Genomic DNA, 21,421 nt, shown 5'->3' with positions numbered 1-21,421 from the left:
TTTGGCAGGTTAACAACAACAGAGTTATGCTCAGAGCCCACTGCTGGATTAGAACGACTGTTGCCGCTCATGGCTGGTGTATTTGGCTCCTGCTATAGGCCAGACACTCTTCTAAGAACACAACATGGATCAACTCATTTACTCAGCAATGTGACTTTTTTCCAGATGAGGAAACTGAGGCACAGATACCTTAATATCACAATTCAAGTGGGTTCAAACTGAGGCAACTGGAATCCTTGGATCCATGCCTTTAACCACTACAGCCCACAACCTTTCTGGTGAAAAAGGAGCTATCATGTCCTACCTATGCTGATGGACAATCAGAAAGATAAATTGAAAGTGTCTTATGCCAAGATAGTGTTCCCCCTTGCAAGTGGAGAATTGTGTCTCTCTTCTTCCTCCCACAGACCTGGCCCACTGCCACACCTATCTGGTGGAGATGAGCCAGCTCCTGCAAAGCATGGATGTCCTGCATCGGACGTACTCAGCACCCGCCATCAATGCCATCCAGGTTAGCCCAACCCCTCTCCCGCCTATGTCTTTGCTGCTTCTCTGTTCCTCAGCCTTTGACTAACAGTAGCATGCTTCAGCCAGACTCAAGGGGATGGAGGTGGTCAGTGTGCTGTGCGTGTATCCCCATTGGTTTGGTGGACATTACTGTCTGTGCTCTTTCCTGTTTTGAAACGAAGGGTGGAGCTTTTGAAAGTCCCAAAAAGGAAAAGCGATTGCACAGGCGGTGGCGGTCCAGAGCTATTGGCAAAGATGCTAAAGGAACGCTGCAGGTAACCACTGCTTGGCCACCAATCTTACTTTCCTCATGCCGCCGCTCTGCATGCCTTGTGCTGGGCCTCCTTTCAGTCAGAGGGGACAAAAAAGCAAAGGTTCTGCATTTGCTCTGAACTGTAATCTGTAATGATATTTGGCAAGGGGAGAATGTTTTCTAAGGGAAAGCAGACTGCAGCTGGAGGGACTGCCGCTGTTGGGAGGATTCTTCTTTTTAACATTAAGCGTGTCTGCCTTCCTTCTGGCTTGAGTGTATGCATTGTTTTGTGGCTTCTGTGGCTCTGTGCTCTGACCTTTTCCTACTGGTGCAGAGGGTTGGTCATCTGTCTGAGCCCTGAGTCTCTGGAGCCAAGATGTCCTTTAATGTCCCTGGCCAGTTTTGCTCTGAACTCCCAGTCTCTCACCAGTGTCCCACGGGGTAGGGGAAGGTTATGGTGCTAGGAGCTGTCTTTCCTGAAGTCCAGCTAAGCCTCAGGCCAAAATTGGCAGCTTGACTGTCGCATATTAAAAGGCAACCTTGTTAGAATCAAAATGCATCCCAAGACATACTCTCGCCAGCTAGGTCCTTTCAAAGTAGAGAATGCTCCATGTACACATGGGAGAAGCAGGTTTGTATTACAGAGGCCCCAGGTGCAAATAAAGGGAAGCATTTTTAAACCTATTTACTCCAACAACCTAGTTACCGGGTGATGATTGCCAGGAGGAAGAAATCGAGTGTGAATGAGAAAGCCTGGCAGAGTTAGCTGTCATTTTCAACCTATAGCCTAACAACTTCTGTCATTTCCGAGACAGTATGTGATTTCTCACCCATTTGTATTTCATGAGAAGCAAGTTGCTTTGGGAAGTGTTTTGCTGCGTTCTCATTTATTTTTCTTCTAAATTCCCCCTTGGTGGGAAGACTTACCTTTAAGATGTCCTTCTCTTAATAGGTTCCAATCTTAGAATCAACAGTCAGAACTGAAATTTCTCCCTCTGGTGTCACTTTAGGTCCCTAAGCCTTTCTCTGGCCCAATCAGACTACACTCTTCCAATCCTAATTTGTCAACACTAGATTTTGGAGAAGAGAAAAACTACTCTGATGGCTCTGAAACCTCGTCAGAGTTTTCTAAGATGCAGGAGGATCTTTGTCACGTCGCCCACAAAGGTAAATGAATGTGCTGTCCTCTAAAAGCCCATGAAAACGATCAGTGTTCGCCTGAACCGAGAATGCCCCTGAGAAGGTATCTTGGTTGGCTCATTTTCTTCTGTATTATGGCTTTGGAAAACTGATTTTTACTTCTTATTTTCTTGTTAGTGGGGATGCATTTGCCAAAGTTTTCTTTTTAACCTCTTGGAAGAGATAGTATTGATATATCATTGGCAGAACCCATGGATCCAAGTATAGATTGTAAAACAATTTTTAAAAATTAAGTCTGGGGCTTAGTGATTAAGGCACTTGCCTGAGAAGTCTAAGGACCCAGGTTCGACTCCCCACATGCACAAGGTGATGCAGGCACACATGTTCATACATGTGCACAAGGTGGTGCACATGTCTGGAGTTCAACTGCAATGGCTAGAGGCCCTGGTGTGCCAATTCTCTCTCTCTCTCAAATAAGAAAATGAAAATAAATTACTTCTGTGCTAAATATGTATAGACTTTTTCTTGTCATTGTTCTTAATACAGTGTTACAACTGTTTACACGAGTTTACGTTAGATTAGATATTACAGATAAGCTAAAGATGGTTTAATGTATATATACTGAGGAATGGCTGTACTTCATGTGATGCTAACAGCATCAATTGATGTTTTCTTTTTCTTTTTCTTTTTTTGGTTTTTCGAGGTAGGGTTTCACTCTAGCCTAGGCTGACCTGGAATTTACTATATAGTCACAGGATGGCCTCAAACTCTTGGCTATCCTCCTACCTCTGCCTCTCTACTGCTGGGATTAGAGGTGTGCACCACCACGGCTGGCTTTTTGTTGTTGTTGTTCTGATGCTTTTATAGATTGTAACATGACATATGTCCTAAGTTTGTTTTTTTTTTTTTAGCCAATTCCACTTTGAAGAGTCCATTTGGAGGAAATTAACTTAAAAATTATACAAATAAAGATTTTTACTTTAGCATTATTCATCAGATAAAAGAAATAGATGGTCAATATTATTATCCATTATGGAAATGCCAATCAAAACTGTGATGAAACTTCACTAACATTCCTATGTAGCTTCTGTGATCAGATGAGATTGGGAGCATTTAGGGTGGTATGGCTACAGATTACATTTCTGTTTTGATGAGCAATATTTGGGGTGTGTACCATGTGTGTGCATGTAGTTTATGCTAAATTACATGTCATGTGTGTGTGTGTGCTGATGTGCACATCTCATATGCACCCACACGGAGGCCAGAGGAAGGTAACAGATATCCTCCTTTATTGTAGAGGAGTTTTGTTTTGAAGTAGGGTTTCACTCTAGCTCAGGCTGAACTGGAATTCACTATGCAGTCTCAGGGTGACTTGAACTCATGGCAGTCTTCCTATCTCTGCCTCCTGAGTGCTGTGGAGGAGTATTTTTTAATGCTGTCATGATACACAGAAACAATCTCTTCTACATTGCTGGTGACCATATAAAATGGTGTATAGCGTTTTTTTTTGGAAGGTATGTCTTGGAAGATAGTTTAGCCTTGTTATACAAAACTAAACAACACACTAAAATATTCTTCATGTTATTGGGTATCTCTTGGCTGTTCTGCTATTTTTTTTTTTTTTATGTAAGAAAGCAACAGGTAGAGAGAAGGAGGGAGAATTAGCATGCCAGGGCCTCCAGCCCCTGTACTTGAACTCCAGACATGTGTGCAGCCTTGCACACATGTGCGACTTTGTTTTCTTAAGTCACATTGTATGTTTGGCTTACATGGGACCTGGAGAGTCAAACATAGATTCTTAGGCTTTGCAAGCAAGTGTCTTAACTGCTGAGCCATCTCTGGTCCTATTTTTTCTTTTTATTGAGGCAAGCCCAACAGGCTGGCCTTTTTATTTTTATTTATTTATTTTTTTTAATTTATTTATTTATTTATTTGAGAGCGGCAGACACAGAGAGAAAGACAGATAGAGGAAGAGAGAGAGAATGGGCACGCCAGGGCTTCCAGCCTCTGCAAACGAACTCCAGACGCGTGCGCCCCCTTGTGCATCTGGCTAACGTGGGACCTGGGGAACCAAGCCTCGAACCGGGGTCCTTAGGCTTCACAGGCAAGCGCTTAACCGCTAAGCCATCTCTCCAGCCCCTTTTTATTTTTATTAGTGTGTGTGTGTGTATGTGTGTGTGTGTGTGAGAGAGAGAGAGAGAGAGAGAGAGAATTGGAGGGCCAGGGCCTCCAGCTCCTGTAGTCGAACTTCAGATGCATGCACTCCTTTGTGCATGTGTGACCTTGTGCTTGCATTACCTTGTGTGTCTGGCTTATGTGGGACCTGAAGAGTCTTACATGAGTCCTTATGCTTTGCAGGTAAGTGCCTTAATTGCTAAGCCATCTCTGCAGCCCTCTTGGCTTTTTTTTTTTTTTTTTGTGAACATATAAAAAAGATGTCTGCATCATCTCATTAAGTAAAATATAAGGTAATGGGCTGGAGAGATGGCTCAACAGTTCAGGTGCTTGCCTGCAAAGCCTAAGGACCCGGTTCGATTCCCCACTAACTATGTAAAGACAGATGTACAAGGTGGAACATGTATCTAGAGTTTGTTTGCTTTGGCTAGATGTCCTGGCACACCCATTTTCTCTCTATCTGCCTGTTTCTCTCACTCGCAAATAAAAATATAAGGTTACAAAACAATATATGTGTGATCACATGTTTTAGAAAAAACAGATGTATTTTTGACATGAAATGAAAATTTATGTCTAGGAAAAAAATGTTCAGGTCAGGTTGGGGTTGTGGCTTAGTGGTAGTGCTTGCCAAGCACGCACAAGACCCTGGTTTAATCCAACACCACAAAAACAAAATGCTCAGAGCAGACTTAATTGATATCAATAATTCAGTGTCTTTCAACACATGAATGGTATACTGTAAAATGTCCATGCACTAGAATAAAGCAACAACAAGAAAAAACTGTTTAGTATACTCAGTAAGCTGGGTGGAGCTCAGGGTACTATGCTGAATGAAAATAGCTAATCTATAAAACTTACATAGTATGTATGGTTCCATTTTTGTAAAACTTTGGAGTGATATAGAAAAAAAAGAAATTAGCAGATGTCAGAGGTTAGGGGCAAGGTGGAAGGAAGAGGATGTATTAGTTACTTTCTTGTTGCTGTGACCAAACACTGAACATGAAGCAATTTAAGGGAGGAAGGGCTTCATCAACTCACAGTTCTAGGTTTCCCTTCTGGCAGGGAAGGCGTGGCAGCTGGAGCTCGAGGGAGCTCATCACATTGTGTGCACAACAGGAAGCAGAGTGGTGAATGCTGCTGCTTAGTTTTCTTTCTTCCTTTTATTCAGCCCAGGACCCCAGCCCACGGAATGGTGCCACCCCACAAGTAGGATGGGTCCTCCCACCAATTAACCTAATCTAGACAATCTCTCACAGACATTCCTAGATATTTGTTCCTATGGCAGTTCTAAATTCTGTCAAATTGAGCACCACAGATTAACTATCACAGAGGAAGGATATGGGTGTAATTATAAAGGGATCTTTGAAGTGATGAAAAAGTCTACCATGTTTGTAACATTGTTTACAGGAATTTACACGGGCAATAGCACTGTGTTGACCTATACCCACATACATATATTCAAATAAGCATATGTAAAGCCAATGAAATCTGAGTAAACTCTATGAGTTATACTAATCTCCATGTCCTGGTTTTTGTATTGTACTATAGTTGTTTAAGATGTTGCAATTGGGGCTGGTTAAGGCACTTGCCTATGAAGCCTAAGGACCCAGGTTTAATTCCCCAGAACACATGTAAGCCAGATGCACAGGGTGGCACATGCATCTAGAGTTCATTTGCAGTGACCAAAGGCCCTAGTGTTCCCCCCTTTTTTTTTTTTCGAGGTAGGGTCTCAGTCTAGCCCAGGCTGACCTGGAATTCACTATGGTGTCTCAGGGTGGCCTCGAAGTGTTCCCATTCTTTACCCCTTCCTCTCACTTTCTCATAATAAATAAACTTAAAATATACTTAAAAAAAAAAAGATGTTGCCATTGGGAGAAATTGGACCATAGAATCATGGGACTTGGCCTGTTTTGTAAATTCTTCTGAGTCTATAATGATTTTGAAATATAAATTAGAAATAATCATGACTGAGAGTGTGGCTGTGTGGTACAGTGATTGCCTAAAAATAGCCTAAATATTAACAAAACAGGTTTGGATTTTTTAATGTAATACATGGGAATACTCAACATAATAATAATAGCTGTCTTCTTTGGGGGGCATCATATGTTCGTTTAGTGTGTTGCATGCAGTATCTCATTTAATTCTAGCAGTGTCTCATGTTGTGACATTTGCCATATGCATGAGAAACCCAAGACCTAGGGAAGCTAAAGGACTTCCCGAGGGTCACGTGGTCACAGAGTAGCCACTATGAGTCTTGAGCCCTAACCTCCTTGATGCCAGGGACATATACTTTTTCTGGTGTTTCACTATCCTTAATAGGTGGAATGGGCAAGGCTATTTTCTGTAGACCTAAAAAAAAAGATGTGGGTCTGGAGAGATAGCTCAGCCATTAAGACGCTTGCCTGCAAAGCCTGGGCTTGATTCCCTCATACCCATGTAAAGCCAGATGCACAAGGTGACGCATGTGTCTGGAGTTCATTTGCAGTGGGAAGAGGTCCTGGAACACCCATTCTCTCTCTCTCTCTCTCTCTCTGTGTGTGTGTGTGTGTGTGTGTGTGTTCCTGTCACCTTCTCTCTCTTCTTGCAAGTAAATAAATAAAAATATTTTTAAAATGATGTCCAAACCGGGCATGGTGGCACACGCCTTTAATCCCAGAGGTAGGAGGAGCGCTGTGAGTTCGAGGCCACCCTGAGACTATACAGTGAATTCCAGGTCAGCCTGGGCCACAGTGAGACCCTACCTCAAAAAACAAACAAACAAACAAACAAAAAGATGTCTACACATCCCATTGAGTAAAAGTATAAGTTTATAAAACAATATATATGTGATGACCTGTTTAGAAAAAAGTAAATGTATTTTTGACATATATGTGTACTAAAAAGTTTAGGATATTCTAGTGAGGGAAAATAAAGTTGCAAGTGCTTATTACCACCTCCTACTTATCCTTTTCTCTGGCTTTCATAGCTGACCATTTACTTAGAAAGAAGAAGAGGGTTAGCTGGCGGTAAATGGGAGGAGGGCAGATACTCCTCCCCCGGCCCCATGTTGTTCTCCCTTCCTGTTGTTCATCCCCTCAGCTGGCTTCCTATCCTACAAATCCAAACCCTGCTGCTGAGGTGGGTTATAGGGAAAGTGTGCCATGCCTTTCAGAGACTTCATCACCCCGAGAATTTCTGGGTGTTCTGCAGGGCTGCTGGGCAGTGTTTGAGACCTGAGGCATTGCCTTGCCTGTCTCTTCAGAGCCACTGTGGACACTGTCTAGTGTGAGAAGAATTCACCGCAACTAAGACATCCTGGTTTTGTGGGAGGTAATTCCTTTGAAACACAAAGACTTATGAATAATATGAAACACTTTTGTCAAACTGACAGGATGGGACCTGGGCACCATAGAAAGCCCTCTGGGTTTCACCTACACTGCGGGCACTGCTTCCTCAGCAAGGCAGAGACTGCCATGTGGAGCAACATTGGTCCTGCCCTCCCTTGGGGGTCTCCTCTTCTTTGCACGTCTATCATGCCCCCCCCCCGCACCAGCTGAGCTGTTTGGGGGCTTTGTGGAATCAGCTGGCTTCATAGCTGCTGGCTGCTGATCTGAGGTCCAGGTGGCTGTTCATCAGGATTCCCTGTCTCCAAGGAGCTGAGCTAGCTGGGTTTCTTTTCTGTGGATTCCAAGTCCTCTTGTAGAGATCTCTGTCTCCCTGGTTTAGAAGTCTTTTCTGGAGACCCCACCTCAGGGCCTCATGAATGAAACACAGCACTCAGCGCTCTCTTGACTGAATGAAACACAGTGCTCAAGCCGGGCGTGGAGGCGCACACCTATTTTAATCCCAGCACTCGGGAGGCAGAGGTAGTGAATTCTAGGTCAGCCTGAGCTACAGCGAAAAAACAAAAAAAAAAAACAAAAAGGTGTGTTCAGTGTTGTTGATGGGTTTTGAATTCTCAAGGCAAGAATTCCATTGACAAAACACCGCCTGGAGCTGGAGAGAGAGCTCAGCTGTAAGAGCAAACATGAGGGCCTGCGCACGCCTGAAACTGCTTGAGTTTAGGACCCGGCACCTGCGTAAACATCTGGGGACAGCCACATGTGTTGGTATCCACAGTCCTGTGGGGAACAGAAACCTTAGAATTGCTAGGGCTTACAAAAAAAAAATTGGCAAGCTTTGGAATTAATGAGTCTGTCTTGAGTGTTGTAGAGCATACCCAGCATTTTCCTCTTCCCTGTACACATGTGCACAGGGCAAGTGCATCTGCATACACATATACACGCACCACGCACATCGTGTATACATACATGCAAAGGAAGAAAGAAAGAATGCAGAAAGAAAGAGGAAGGGAAGAAGGAAGGAAGGGAAAGAAAGCCTGTGTACATTCAGCTTTTCAATGCGTCTGAATTCTGGTTATATAGACAAAACGGCAAGCATCCAGCATAGAACCATCTAGGTGTGGAAGGTACATGTGGCCAGCCATTCTTTGCTTTTGACGGCATGTGGTCCTTGTTTGGGATTTGTATGTACGCTACCCCTAGAAGCAAACTGAATGAAATGTAATAAATCGAGAAGTCACAATTTTTGTTGTATATATGAGCCTTTACACTTCTCAAAATGTATTCTGTGGAATATTTTATCCATGTAATACTTAAAAGTTAAAACTTGAATTTCATGATTGAAAAGGTCTGGGAATCCTGAAATTCTGGTTTCTTTTAGTTTTATATGAGTTGTTAAAATCCCCGAGAAATACTGTAACAAGGAAAACTACTAGCTTTGTGTAGATGGTTTTCAGTGTTCTTTGGGAAAGTTCCCATTGCTTCTCACCTCCCTCAGCTACTAACATCCTCAACTAATGCTGTAAGCTGTAATTAATGCTGTAATGGGAAATGCTGTAAGCAAGCCTTTTCGGAGCTAACCCTGTATACAGGCTGGGTAGGCCACCTCTGTTACCAACCAGCTGGGACCTTGAATTCACTGTTTAATCTCTTTAGCCCCCAGGTGCCTCATTGTTAAGTGTCCTAAATTAGCTGTCCTCTTTGGGCTGTTAAATTCTGGCATTGTCATCTGTGATTAATTGTTTTACAGTTAACAATTTATGACATGGCTTATTGTGTCAAAAAGTTTTTATGAAGGTCGAGTGTGGTGGTGCACACCTTTAGTCCCAGCACTCAGGAGGCAGAGCTAGGAGGATCACCATGAGTTCGAGGCCACCCTGAGACTACATAGTGAATTCCATGTCAGCCTGGACAAGAGTAAACCCTACCTCGAAAAACCAAAAAAAGTTTTTATGAGAGCATATGCTTCTAAAATAAAAATCTGATTTAAGCTATTTATTTATTTATTTGAGAGAGGGGACAGATAGACAGAGAGAGAATGGTTATGCCAGGGCCTCTAGCCACTGCACATGAACTCCAGACACATGCACCCCCTTGTGCATCTGGCTTACATGCGTCCTGGGGAATTGAACCAGGGTCCTTAGGCTTCATAGGCAAACACCTTAACTGCTAAGCCATTTCACCAGCCCTATTTTTTTTAAAGAATATATGATCTTGCTATTGAGTCCAGACTGGCCTCGTAACTTGCAATCCTTCTGCCACAGCCTCCCAAGTTCTGAGATTCCAGACGTGCATCACCTTGCCTGGCTTTTGAGAGCATGTCCTGTTAGCAGCAGACACAGAAGTTGGTGAGAAAAAGAAAGAAGTAGGATGTGTCCAGATCAGGATGCTCCAAATAGAAGTGGATGTTCGCCTTCTGCCATGGAAGGGAAACAGATCTGTGGGAATGCATTTCCCACAGATGAAAGAAGTCTTCACTTATGCATGCAAAAACAAAAATTAGAACAAAAGTAATTGGTATTAGCTTATGCTTTTGTTCCTGGGGTCTTTTCTGGAGTTTAGTTTTAATAGTTGAGTGGTCCTTTTTCCGAACTATTTTGAACTTGTAGAAAGAAGCATTGAAGGAAAAGCCACATATGTCACAATGATATCACTTTCATATTAAGAGCCAAAAATGGTACATAGCGAGCTGGAGAGATGGCTTAGCCGTTAAGCGCTTGCCTGTGAAGCCTAAGGACCCCGGTTCGAGGCTCGGTTCCCCAGATCCCACATTAGCCAGATGCACAAGGGGGCGCACGCGTCTGGAGTTCGTTTGCAGAGGCTGGAAGCCCTGGTGCGCCCATTCTCTCTCTCTCTATCTGTCTTTCTCTCTGTGTCTGTCGCTCTCAAATAAATAAATAAATAAAAAATATAAAAAAAAAACAGTTAAAAAAATGGTACATAGCCCAAGGGAAAGCCAGATCACACATTGTTCACAAATTGGAATTCTGTGTAAGTATGCTGAGGAACTAGATTCATGTGTACTATAAAGAAATAATATGATCATGTAGTGAAATTACCTAGTGTATATAAATTTTGATGGAATGTGGAATAGAAAATATTTTTAAATATTAGCATTCTGTGATGAGAAAATATTGGCAGGATCAAATCATCCCAGATATTTTATTTTTAAAGATAATTCACATAAAAAGATGGCTTCCATTAAAACAAAGGGAAGAAATGTGGATCCTAGTGTGTGTTGGATGCTGTGTAATGGCGTGTGTTGTTGTTTCCTTGAAAGGACTGCTGAGATGTAGGCATTTTCCACATATGCCTTCCATATAGGTACCTTTGTTCAGGTATCCCTAGGGGCAATACAGTTATTTGAATTTTCTGTTTTTCAATTAATTGATTTGCAAGCACAGAGAAAGAGAGAGGGAGAAGGAGAAGGAGAGAGAGAGAGCAAGAGAGCAAGCATGCTAGAGCCTCTAGCCCCTGAAAACAAGCTCCAGATGGATATGACACTTTGTCCATCTGGGTTTATGTGGATGCTGGGGAAGTGAACTTGGATCATTAGGCTTTGCAGGCTGGAGCCTTAACTGCTGAGCCATCTCTCCAGCCCTGGATCTTCTCCTTTTAAGCTTTTTATTCATCTCTAATAAATGTGTCATTAAATTAGAAATAGTTAGAAAACACTAGAGTCACAAGGAATACCCCTAAGCTTTGGAGTCCAGTGTCTAACTGTGTGATTATGTTCTCCTGGGAGCAGCCTCTACCCATTGCCCTGGGTGTGCTGGGTTATTGGTGGCTGTGAATGACTATAACGTACTCGGGGTGGGTCTTAAAGCCATTTGATAAATTTACCCAGGCATGGTGTTGCATACCAATAATCCCACCACATGGGAGGTCAAGGCAGGAGAATCAAAGGTTAAAGCCAGCTTGGGCTACGTAGTGACACACTGTCACCAAACACATACACACATACAAGTTTAGTTTGCTACACGTACATGTTCAGTGGATGGGAATCTGGTCGCCTGAATCCACTTGTCAAATTATTGAGGAGGAGTTTTACCCCCTCCAGTGGAGCAGGACTATATGAATTTCTTTCTCTTTCTTGCATGCCCATCCTAGTGTGAGTTATACATTCTTTTTTGGGTGTGAGGGGAGACTGGGGATTAAATCCAGGGCCTTGTACTTGCTAGGCAAGCTCTCTACCACAGTGGTGCTTTGATTCAGGTGCTCCCCATAAACTTAGGTGTTCTGGATGTTAGGTTCCCCAGCTGATGGCAATTGGAAATTAAAGCCTCCTGGAGGTGGTGTATTGTTTGGGGCAGGCTTCTGGGTGTTATAGCCAGTTTCCCTATGCCAGTGTGTGGCACACTCTCCTGTTCCTGTTCTACGCTTTATGTGGGCCATCGTTTCCCCCTTTCATCGTGGAGCTTCACCTCAAGCCTGTAAGCCAACATAAACCTTTTATTTTCCCACAGTCTGCTCTTCTTTGGGTGATTTCTACCAGCAATGCGAACCTGACTGCCACAACCACTAAGCTATGTCTGCAGCCCTTTTAGCTATGCAATTTGAAACAAATAGGGCAAAGTCTACCAATTCAAATAGGAATCTAGGGCTGGAGAAGTGGCTTAGTGGTTAAGGTGCTTGCCTACAAAGCCAAAGGACCCAGGTTCGATTCCCCAGGACCCACGTAAGCCAGATGAGCAAGGGGGCACACACATCTGGAGTTGATTTGCAGTGGCTGGAGACCCTGGTGCGCCCATTATCTCTCTCCTTTCCCCCTCCTACCGATTTCTCTCTCTTTCAAATAAAGAAAAAAATAAATAACTTGGAATCTTCTAGTTTGACTGAAAGTTTTGCTAGCAGCAGCCATTTGAAAACCAGAGGAATCAATTTGGGAAAGTGGAGCCAGCTGAGAAATAGATGTCAGTGAAAAGGTAGCTCTCCTAGGGACCCACTGGGATGTTCGTGGGTATCCTGGGGCACTGAGGGAAGATGTCAAATGGGACGTTAAGTGCAGCGAGCTGCCTGTTGCATCCACTGCTCTTGTTCCGTGACTGCTCTTCTGAGATTCAGTAGGCTCTGGCCTGCTCTTCCCTCACAGACTCTCACCCTGCGTGAGCTTATAGAGACTAGTGCATTATGCTGCTGCTGCTGCTGCTCCCTGTTCAAGGGAGTGCACTCGCTCGTCACTTTCCTCCTGAATCATCATCCTAACTAGTACCATCGCAGTGACAGTCATTGTTTGTTTGTTGCATGTTCTGTATTGGGTCTAGTACTTAACCTGCATCATCTTACATCTTTTTTTTTTTTTTTTTTCGTTTTTTGAGGTAGGGTTTTACTCTCACCCAGGCTGACCTGGAATTCACTATATAGTCTCAGGGTGGCCTCGAACTCACAGAAATCCTCCTACCTCTGCCTCCCAAGTGCTTGGATTAAAGGCGTGTGCCACCATGCTCAGCATCTTACTTAATTCTTAACCGGCTATGAAATACATGTTGTTCGTGCTTTCATTTACAGTTCAGGTACATCATCTACTTGTCTAAGGTCATGGAGTGAATAAGTGATGAATCCTGTCTTCTTTTGACATAAACTACTTGTATGTTTCAATCTTTTCCTTCTTCCTACCCTTCTACAACACAATGTAAATGAAGTGATTGGAAAGTTAATGTTCAAGTACAGTACCCATGATCAATACTTTAGTGACCATTCCCTCATCCGTAGGAGGGAACTTGCATGTGAGCAGAATCAGATGGACCTCAGCGTGGGTTCTTCAGTGTCCACTGGTGCTGAGCTCTTGTTGAGCCTGAATGCTCCTGAGTGATCCCGGTGTCCGAGTGCAAAGGTCGGAGGGGAGGTTCTAGTCCTGCAGATGAGGGACTGACCAAGAAGGGGAGACAGCAGCACCTTTATTTGAGAGAGATAAAGAGGGAGATACACACAGAGAGAATGGGTGCACCAGGGCCTTTAGCCACTGCAGATGAACTCCAGATCCATACCCCGCTTTGTACATTTGTCTGTATGAGGGGGCTGAGGAACTGAACCAGGTCATTCGGTTTTGCATGCAAGTCTACTCTCTAGCCCCAGATGTGTATGCGTGTGTGTTTAATCAGTGTTCAATTATCCAATATGTATGAACTCAAAATATTTAGGGTTGCTATTTTACTATCTTGACATGAAATCCTTGTTTCTGCATTTTATTTTGAGTTCTTCCTCTCCTTGATTCCTTCTAGTAATGGTTATATCTTTGTAGTTTACTTCGCTTTAAGGTCGGCTTTTAATAGCATCTCTGCGGAGAGAGAGAAGCTGGAGCAGCTGATGGAGCAGGATGCCTCCTCCGCCTCCGCCCAGCTCACGGGTCTGAAGCGTGCGCTGTCAGCCGTAAGTCACGCATGTATCTGTCATGGGAATGTCTGCAACTGTGGCCTGGCCCGTGAATTGTTTATATTTTCTGTTTCCATGATTGCACTGAAAATTTCTGATTTTCATGGTTGAAGTGAAACTTCAGGAGAAAAACAAACAAATTAAATTACATGCTAACCTTCCTCAGACCTGCTTGTTCAAAGTAACAAAACTTGGGTAACCCTAAACCTCTGTAGCTGTTACCAAGTGTTTGAGTCTTTTACTTTTAGCTTGGTTTTCTCCAATCCATTTTACTTTCACTGTTTCTCTAGAAATGTTGGTGTGTATGTGTGTGTGTGTGTGTGTGTGTGTGTGTGTGTGTGTGTCTATGTGTTAGCGACATTGGTTAGTTAATACTTACAAAATATGGTAGTTTGGAAGAGATTTTGTGGGCCTGAGACACCACAAGCTCAGATCAGCTTAACAAGTGCCATGTGGCAGAGAATAATTTCCAGTTTACATCATTCTTCTCTGTCACAAAATACTGAAACTGCTTAATGCTTTTGCAAAGATATGAAAGTTATTTTATTTAATTAAATAATACAAAGCATTTAGCAATTCCCTTCATGGACCCAAAGAGGTGAGTCATAGTGAAGTGTCTGTCAGGTCATCAGTGTGTCTTCAAAACAGAAACATCACCGTCACAGCCTCTAATGTTGTTCAGTAAGTCGTGCTGGGCCTCCCTTTCCTTGTTTTCATTAGCTCTGATGTCCTGATGCTATTTGAGTAGCTGAAGGTGTCTTATCAAGCATTTGGCCTTACCTGCTCCAGAGCTACTTTTGAAATAGCAGACTTATTTGCTATTGCTCTTGGTAGGAACTTTGGAATCCTGACTTTAAAAAAACAGTGTGTGGTGCACATAAAAAATTATCATATTGAGCTGGGCGAGGTGTCGCATGCTTTTAATCCCAGCACTTGGGAGGCAGAAGTAGGAGGATCACCATGAGTTCGAGGCCACCCTGAAGCTACATAGTGAATTCCAGGTCAGCCTGGGCCAGAGTGAGACCCAACCTTGAAAAACCAAAAAAAGAAAAAAAAAAAAAAAAAGAAATTACCATATTGAATTTTCTATTTTGCGTCAGGTGGGAGAGATGAATTTTAGAATCATGCTACCAGAAGTCAATATAGGAACTGAGATAAAACACCCATGATGTTTTTTACTCATCATGTTGTTGAGAAAAGTAATGCTCCTGATGTTCATGATAAATCCTGGCCCAACAGCCACAGCCACATTGCATTGTAGCAGAAAATTTAAGATACATTCATTCATCTGGCAATTCTATGCAATCTTTTGTTTTGTTTTCTTCATTTCTTTGTTTTGTTTTGTCTTTTGTGTTTTTTTTTTTGAGTCATCCAGACTGCCTCTAACTTGCTATGTAGCAAAGGCTGGCCTTGAGCTCCTGCCTCACTTTCCTTAAGTGCTGAGTTTATAAGTGTGTGCCACCACCCTAGGCCCAACTATGCTATCTTTGAAAGACAAATTTGAAAATAATATGGCCTCACTCCATGGATAGAACCTTAATGTTTAAGGTCAGAAAAAGACGCATCCTTTGGGACTGTAATAAGCAGTTGGCTACATATTCAAAAGCAAAGTGGTTTTTTCAATTTTCAACCTTTTTTATTTTTTAGTGATAAAAAGCATTTCTTTTTATAATTTTTATTTATTTATTTACAAGCAGAGAGAGAGAAGAGGGATAGACAGAATGGGTGTGCCAGGAACCCTAGCCACTGCAAACTCCAGGTGCATGTGTCACCATCTGGCTTTTTGTGGGTCCTAGGGAATTGAACCCAGGTTGTTAGGCTTTGCAGGCAAGAGCCTTAACTGCTGAGCAATCTCTCCAGTGCAATATAAAGCCTTTTTTTATGGTTCCCTTTACATAGGTTGTTTTTTTGTTTTTTTTGAGGTAGGGTCTCACTCTAGCCCAGGCTGACCTGGAATTCACTATGTAGTCTCAGGCTGGCCTCGAACTCACGGTGATCCTGCTACCTCTGCCTCCTGAGTGCTGGGATTAAAGGCATGTACTATCATGCCCAACTAGATTGGCTTATTTTTTTTTAAAGATTTTATTTTTATTTATTTATTTGAGACAGAGAGGGGGTGGAGAGAGAGAGAGAGAGGATGAGTGAGAATGGGTGTGCCAGGGCCTCTAGCCACTGCAAACAAACTCCAGATGCATGCACCACCATGTGCATCTGGCTTACATGGGACCTAGAGAATTGAACCTGGGTCCTTAGACTTCACAGGCATGCCCCTTAACTGCTAAGTCATCTCTCCAGCCCGAGATTGTCCCCCCCCCCCGCCCCGAAGTAAGGTCTCACTGTAGCTCAGGCTGACCTCATCTCAGGGTGGCCTTGAACTCATGGTGATCCTTCCACCTCTGCCTCCCGAGTGCTGGGATTAAAGGTGTGCGCCACCATGCCATGCCCTAAATTGGCTTTTAATACATTTAGAAGGTGCCTGTGATGGGACTCCCAGATCTCCTTTCCTCATGTTCTTTCTCTTATTTCCCCTCTCACAGAAGTCTGTGTGGTCAACAAGACTCATTTATTTATGGTAGCCAGACCAAATTGGCTTCGCCTTCACTAGGAATGTACTCTTGGCTCTGTGTGCAATTATAGTAACAAGATAAAGCAGAGTGATCCATTCTTTTCTTTGTAGCTTATATTTCTGATTCAGTCCAAGACTTTTTTTAAAATAAAGTTTTAGAATCATCTCAGAACCATTATAATGGATATTTGGTACTATATATGGAATCTTGGCATGTTTCTTTCTTATTTCTGAATGTGGCTTACAAAAGAAAGAAGCTATTAAAATAACACAGTTTTCTGGCTTTACTAAGATTATACCAGTGACATTGACCAGGATGAGGTCAGTGCCCCAAAGAGATTATTATGTGTTGTCGTATGACCCTAGGTTCCCCCTCCCCCAGTGTTTCTTAAATGATTCTCAGGTGTTTTAAAGGAGCTTCTTTCCTCTGTGGGCTACTAGAAAGTGAAACCAGAGTCTAGAATGGTGATGCATTCTTGTGATCCCTGAGGAGGCTAAGGCAGGCAGATGGTGAGTTCAAGGCTAGCCTGGCTATATAAAGCCATGTCACACACACAATGAAAGTAATAAGAAATAGAATAAAACAAAAAGTGAGTAAGTGAGGCCCAAATCCTTGTGGACCTGCAGGCAGTAGATGAGACAGTACGTTTTGCCTGTCAGCAAGCAGGTTCTAAGGTGTGGGAGAGGCCCTGAGCTTCTTAGAAGAGTCAGGATAATAGAAAGATGGTCACTATGAAAGCAGCCTTGGGGCTGGTTATGGGAGTGTGGCACTTTCAGTCAGGTATCCCCCATAAACTCATATGCTCTGAATGCTCAGTCCCCAGCTGCTGGCAATTTGGGAAGTGGAGCCTTGCTAGAGGAGGTGTGTTTCAGGGGGAAGGGACAAGCTTTGGGTTGTTATAGCCAATTCCCCCTTATAAGAGTTCAGTTCACTTTTCTGCTGTTGTTTTCTACCTGTGGTAGTAGAGATGATGTCCAGCCTCTGCTCATGCCATACTTTCCCTTCCATCACAGTGCATCCCCTCAAGACTCTAAGCCAAAATAAATATTTTCCTCCCATAAGCTGCTTTTGGTCAGGTCCTTTGTTCCAGAAAGAGGGAATGTTTGGCAGACAATGTAGAGAGCTTGACCCCTTCTAGAGAAAGTCTTTTGCAGCCCAGCTGATCATGACGTGCCCAGGAGTCTGGGGAATAAGCATCTTTTTCTGTGAGCAAGGTGCCATAGAGGGGTTGAGATAAAGGATGGGACTTTGCTACGGGGGAACACAAGAGATCTGAGCTTATCTCACCTATGTTCATGGCTCGTATCCCCCATTCCCCAAACCCTTGTGTTGAAAGGTGTGGTTGGTTTTATTTATTTATTTTTAAATAATTGCCTTAGCCCTGAAAAACTGAACAAAATAATTAGCACCTACTTTGGAATATAGTAAAATTAATCTACAAGCTCCTGTACAGCCCACTCCCTGGGGTCCAGCTCAACAGGTGAGATAATTAAGTCACATTGAAATGCATTCATTTGCATCTTTTTAGGGTGAGAGAAACTAGGAATCTCTGGATGAGTGGGAGGTTTATTGGTCAGAGACCAAGAATAGTTGTTAGGGGGAGGAGATACTGTGAGACCACCAGTCTTATTAAAGGCTGATATTGTCTGTGACTTCCTTCGGCCACCCTTACTAACCTCTTCTCACCTCCTAGAGAGACAGCGTGTGGGGAAAGCCCAGAAATGTCCCCCAGGGTGCATCACCCCCCTGACGTGCATCACCCAGGGGTTCCTTAGCTCCTAGATCTCTTCTGCCCGCCTCGCGCTGTACTTTCCTCAGCTGTCCATTTATTAATGAAGCCCTGCTATTTTTAACGTGTTCCAGGCCCTAGCACAGAACACAGACCTTAAAGAACGCTTACGCAGAATCCATGCGGACTCTCTGCTCCTCGAGCCTCCCGCTGTTCCCAAGTCGGTTGACAATCTGGCAGAGGTGGGTAGGTCTCCTGTGTGGTAACTGTTTCCGCAGCCACTCCCGCCTCGCCCGCTGCCCTCTGTCCGTTTGCACGCTTCTCCGCTTTGCCCTTAATGGGGACAGTTTCCACAGCTGCTGCAGCGTCGCCGTCCTAAGCTTTGCTGGGAGCAAGCTGTCATTTACAGTCTTCAAGTGCCTTTTCTGTAAGTCTTACCTGATTTGCCTCCCAGGTATAACTCTTTCACTAGGGGTTACTGGAGTGGGAACTATGGGAAAACAAGCAATTCCTTTTTCTCTCTGCCCCTTCTTTTATCCTTTCCTGTTCCCTCCCTCCCTCCCTTCCTTTTTGAACTAAGTAAGAAATGTTATTTACTGATCAAGACAAGCATTTTCATCTGTCATTTCTGAAGAAACCTAAATTTCTGTGACCTCTGATATCTGGTTGCTTGCTGGCTTCTTTTACTCACTCTGTAAAAACAGCATTACCCTGTCCTTGTAGCTGTTCCCTTCTTCTTTCTGTGATTTTTTTCCCCCTTTCACAGAACACAGCTGTATACTTTGAGAAGGAAAAAAAAAATATGTTGCATTACAATTGAAATCTTTTAGTCAGTAAATTAGCACATCAGAAAGGTTCTCCCCACTCCCTTTAGGGCTGAGGAGATGGCTCAGCAGTTCAAGGTACTTGCTTGCAAAGTCATCCCACCCTCGTAAAGCTGGACAGCCGTTCACTTACAGTGGCCAGAGACCCTGGTGTACCACACACACACAAACATATATACATTTTATTTATATATATATAGCTCCTAGATCTCTTCTGCCTGCCTCATGCTATACTTTCCTCAACCATCCATTTATTAATGAAGCCCTGCTATTTTTAACGTGTTCCAGGCCCTAGCACAGAACACAGACCTTAAAGAACGCTTACGCAGAATCCATGCGGACTCTCTGCTCCTCGAGCCTCCCGCTGTCCCCAAGTTGGGTGCCAATCTGGCATATTTCATATTCAGTATTGAAGACAGGTCTTTTCTTGGGATATATGTCTTAGTGATACAGTGCTAGCAGCTGCATGGCCCTAGGTTAAATCCCCAGAACCACCCCAAACCAAAGCAAAACAAAAAGCAATGACAACAAACAGGTCTTTCTCAAGACTTGAGATTTTCACTCAAAATAGTCTTTTATTCTAACATGTTAAAAATGAGAGGGCTGGAGAGATGGCTTAGCGGCTAAGCGCTTGCCTGTGAAGCCTAAGGACCCCGGTTCGAGGCTCGATTCCCCAGGACCTACTTTAGCCAGATGCACAAGGGGGTGCACGAATCTGGAATTCGTCTGCAGTGGCTGGAAGCCCTGGCGCACCCATTCTCTCTCCCTCTCTCTCTGCCTCTTTCTCTATCTGTTGCTCTCAAATAAATAAATAAGTAAAAATAAACCAAAAAAATTAATTAAAAAAAATGAGAAAATTTGAAAAGATATAAGTGGAGTTCTTGAAAAATAGGAAAGACCTGAGACTACATAGTGAATTCCAGGTCAGCCTGGGCTAGAGTGAGACCCTACCTTGAAAAACCAAAAAAAAGAAAAATAGGGAAGAGAGGTTACTGAAGGTAGAACTTGTTAACTATCTATACATGCTTGTCTCAAATGTGGTAAATTTTCCATTAACAAATTTACTTGAGTAGCTTTAATATAAAAAAAAATAAGGAAGGCCACAAAAGGGTGCCTACGAGTATATAAAACATTCAAATGTTTCATCATAATTGATTTCGAGTCCTCAGAGAGATGTACCTCACACAGACCTCAGTGCAGGTAGCTGCCAACAGTTAAACAAACAGTTAAAGCTGAGACCACTCAGATGACTAGTGTTGCAGCCTAGGCTGTGCTTTGGGCTGATGGGACCCGAAAGCCTCAAATTCCTTGTAAGGCTCATGGCAGTGTTGAGGATGAAATTCCTCTGCAGACATCTACCTCCAAGAGACCACCTCTCACCTGTGGGGGTCTAGTGCCTGAGGCCTGAGCCAAGACGTTGCTCCCTGGCTAGGCCCCCTTTTGACTATATCAGCTAAACCAGTAATGGGCCATGTCTGGCCATGAGTAAGGGTTTTTTGCTGCCAAAGACCATAGCATTCTTCAATTTCATTCTTTTTTTAAACTTTAAAAAAATTAATTTATTTTTTGTTTTGTGAGAGAGGGAGAGAGAGAGAGAGAATAGGTGTGCCAGGGCCTTCAGCTCCTGTCATCAAACTCTACACACATGTTCACCCTTGTGCGCACGTGTGACATTGCATGCTTTGTGTCACTGTATGGCTATGTGGGACCTGGAAACTCAAACATGAGTTCTTAGGCTTCTCAGGCAAGCGCCTTAACTACTAAGCCATCTCTCCAGCCCTCAATTTCATTCTTATTTCCAGATAGTTCTTAATTTTTCAAATTTATTTATTTATTTGCAAGAAGAAGGGAGAGAAGGTAGAGAAGGGAGATAGAATGGGCCCGCAAGGGCCAGTTCTTACCTTTTACCTAGTCTGATAAGTTACATTTGTACGTTTAATGGTTAAATAGATACCTTTCACTGATGCCTGCATGAATCTGTGTTCAGGATGCATCTTTGAGGAATTGTGTTTTGAGATGAAACTCAAATCCCACAGCATGCATATTTTTAGGTTGATCTCACAGAGTCATGACTTAAAGTTCAAATGCTGTGAACTGTCCTTCAAGGGTGACAGAGCCGCGTCACTCAGACTCACATGTGCAAAACTGCCTTCTTGAGTCGTGAGTCAGCAATGCAGTTGTCTCCTTTATTTCCTCCTGTGGAGACTTTTCTGTTTCCAGTGATTTATTCTTTCTCCCTCTTCCCAGCAAGGAAAAGCCATTGTTGCCTTCAGGAAGTAAGAGCAGAAATAGTGGAAATGCCACCCAGCTTGAAAATGCCACTCCAGGTTATTGTGGGTGATTCCCAGGCACCTACAAATACTTGGTAGCAGAATGACAGCCCTGGGTTAGCTCCAGGTGCTCTGCGTCTAGAACCTTCTACTGTTCTTGCTTATGTTTGCTTGCTTTCTCTTAGCTGCACAAATGAGTCATTACTGGTATTGAACATGGATACATGAATCTAGAATTCTCTTTTTATAATAAAAAATGACTCC

General features: G+C 43.2%; 1 protein-coding gene across 10 annotated transcripts in view; it reads left to right on the top strand.

Moving 5' to 3' along the window:
- Osbpl3 (oxysterol binding protein like 3) overlaps positions 1-21,421 on the top strand; it is a 197,469-nt gene that overhangs the window by 120,762 nt on the left and 55,286 nt on the right. For 7 of the 10 annotated variants that reach the window (XM_045135889.1, XM_004652800.2, XM_045135884.1 and 4 more), the window contains exons 8-12: positions 408-511; positions 690-782; positions 1,771-1,927; positions 13,637-13,764; positions 18,198-18,305. In XM_045135889.1, the coding sequence (XP_044991824.1) occupies positions 408-511; positions 690-782; positions 1,771-1,927; positions 13,637-13,764; positions 18,198-18,305 (590 nt within the window). The remainder of the gene's footprint in view (positions 1-407; positions 512-689; positions 783-1,770; positions 1,928-13,636; positions 13,765-18,197; positions 18,306-21,421) is intronic. The other 3 variants (XM_004652801.2, XM_004652802.2, XM_004652803.2) reach the window with 3 other exon arrangements.

The sequence above is a fragment of the Jaculus jaculus genome, chromosome 16 (genome assembly GCF_020740685.1).
Source record: "Jaculus jaculus isolate mJacJac1 chromosome 16, mJacJac1.mat.Y.cur, whole genome shotgun sequence".
In the NCBI taxonomy this organism is placed as follows: Eukaryota; Metazoa; Chordata; class Mammalia; order Rodentia; family Dipodidae; genus Jaculus; species Jaculus jaculus.
The sequence above is the reverse complement of the archived record's forward strand: the minus strand, read 5'-3'. Positions and strand labels throughout refer to the sequence as shown.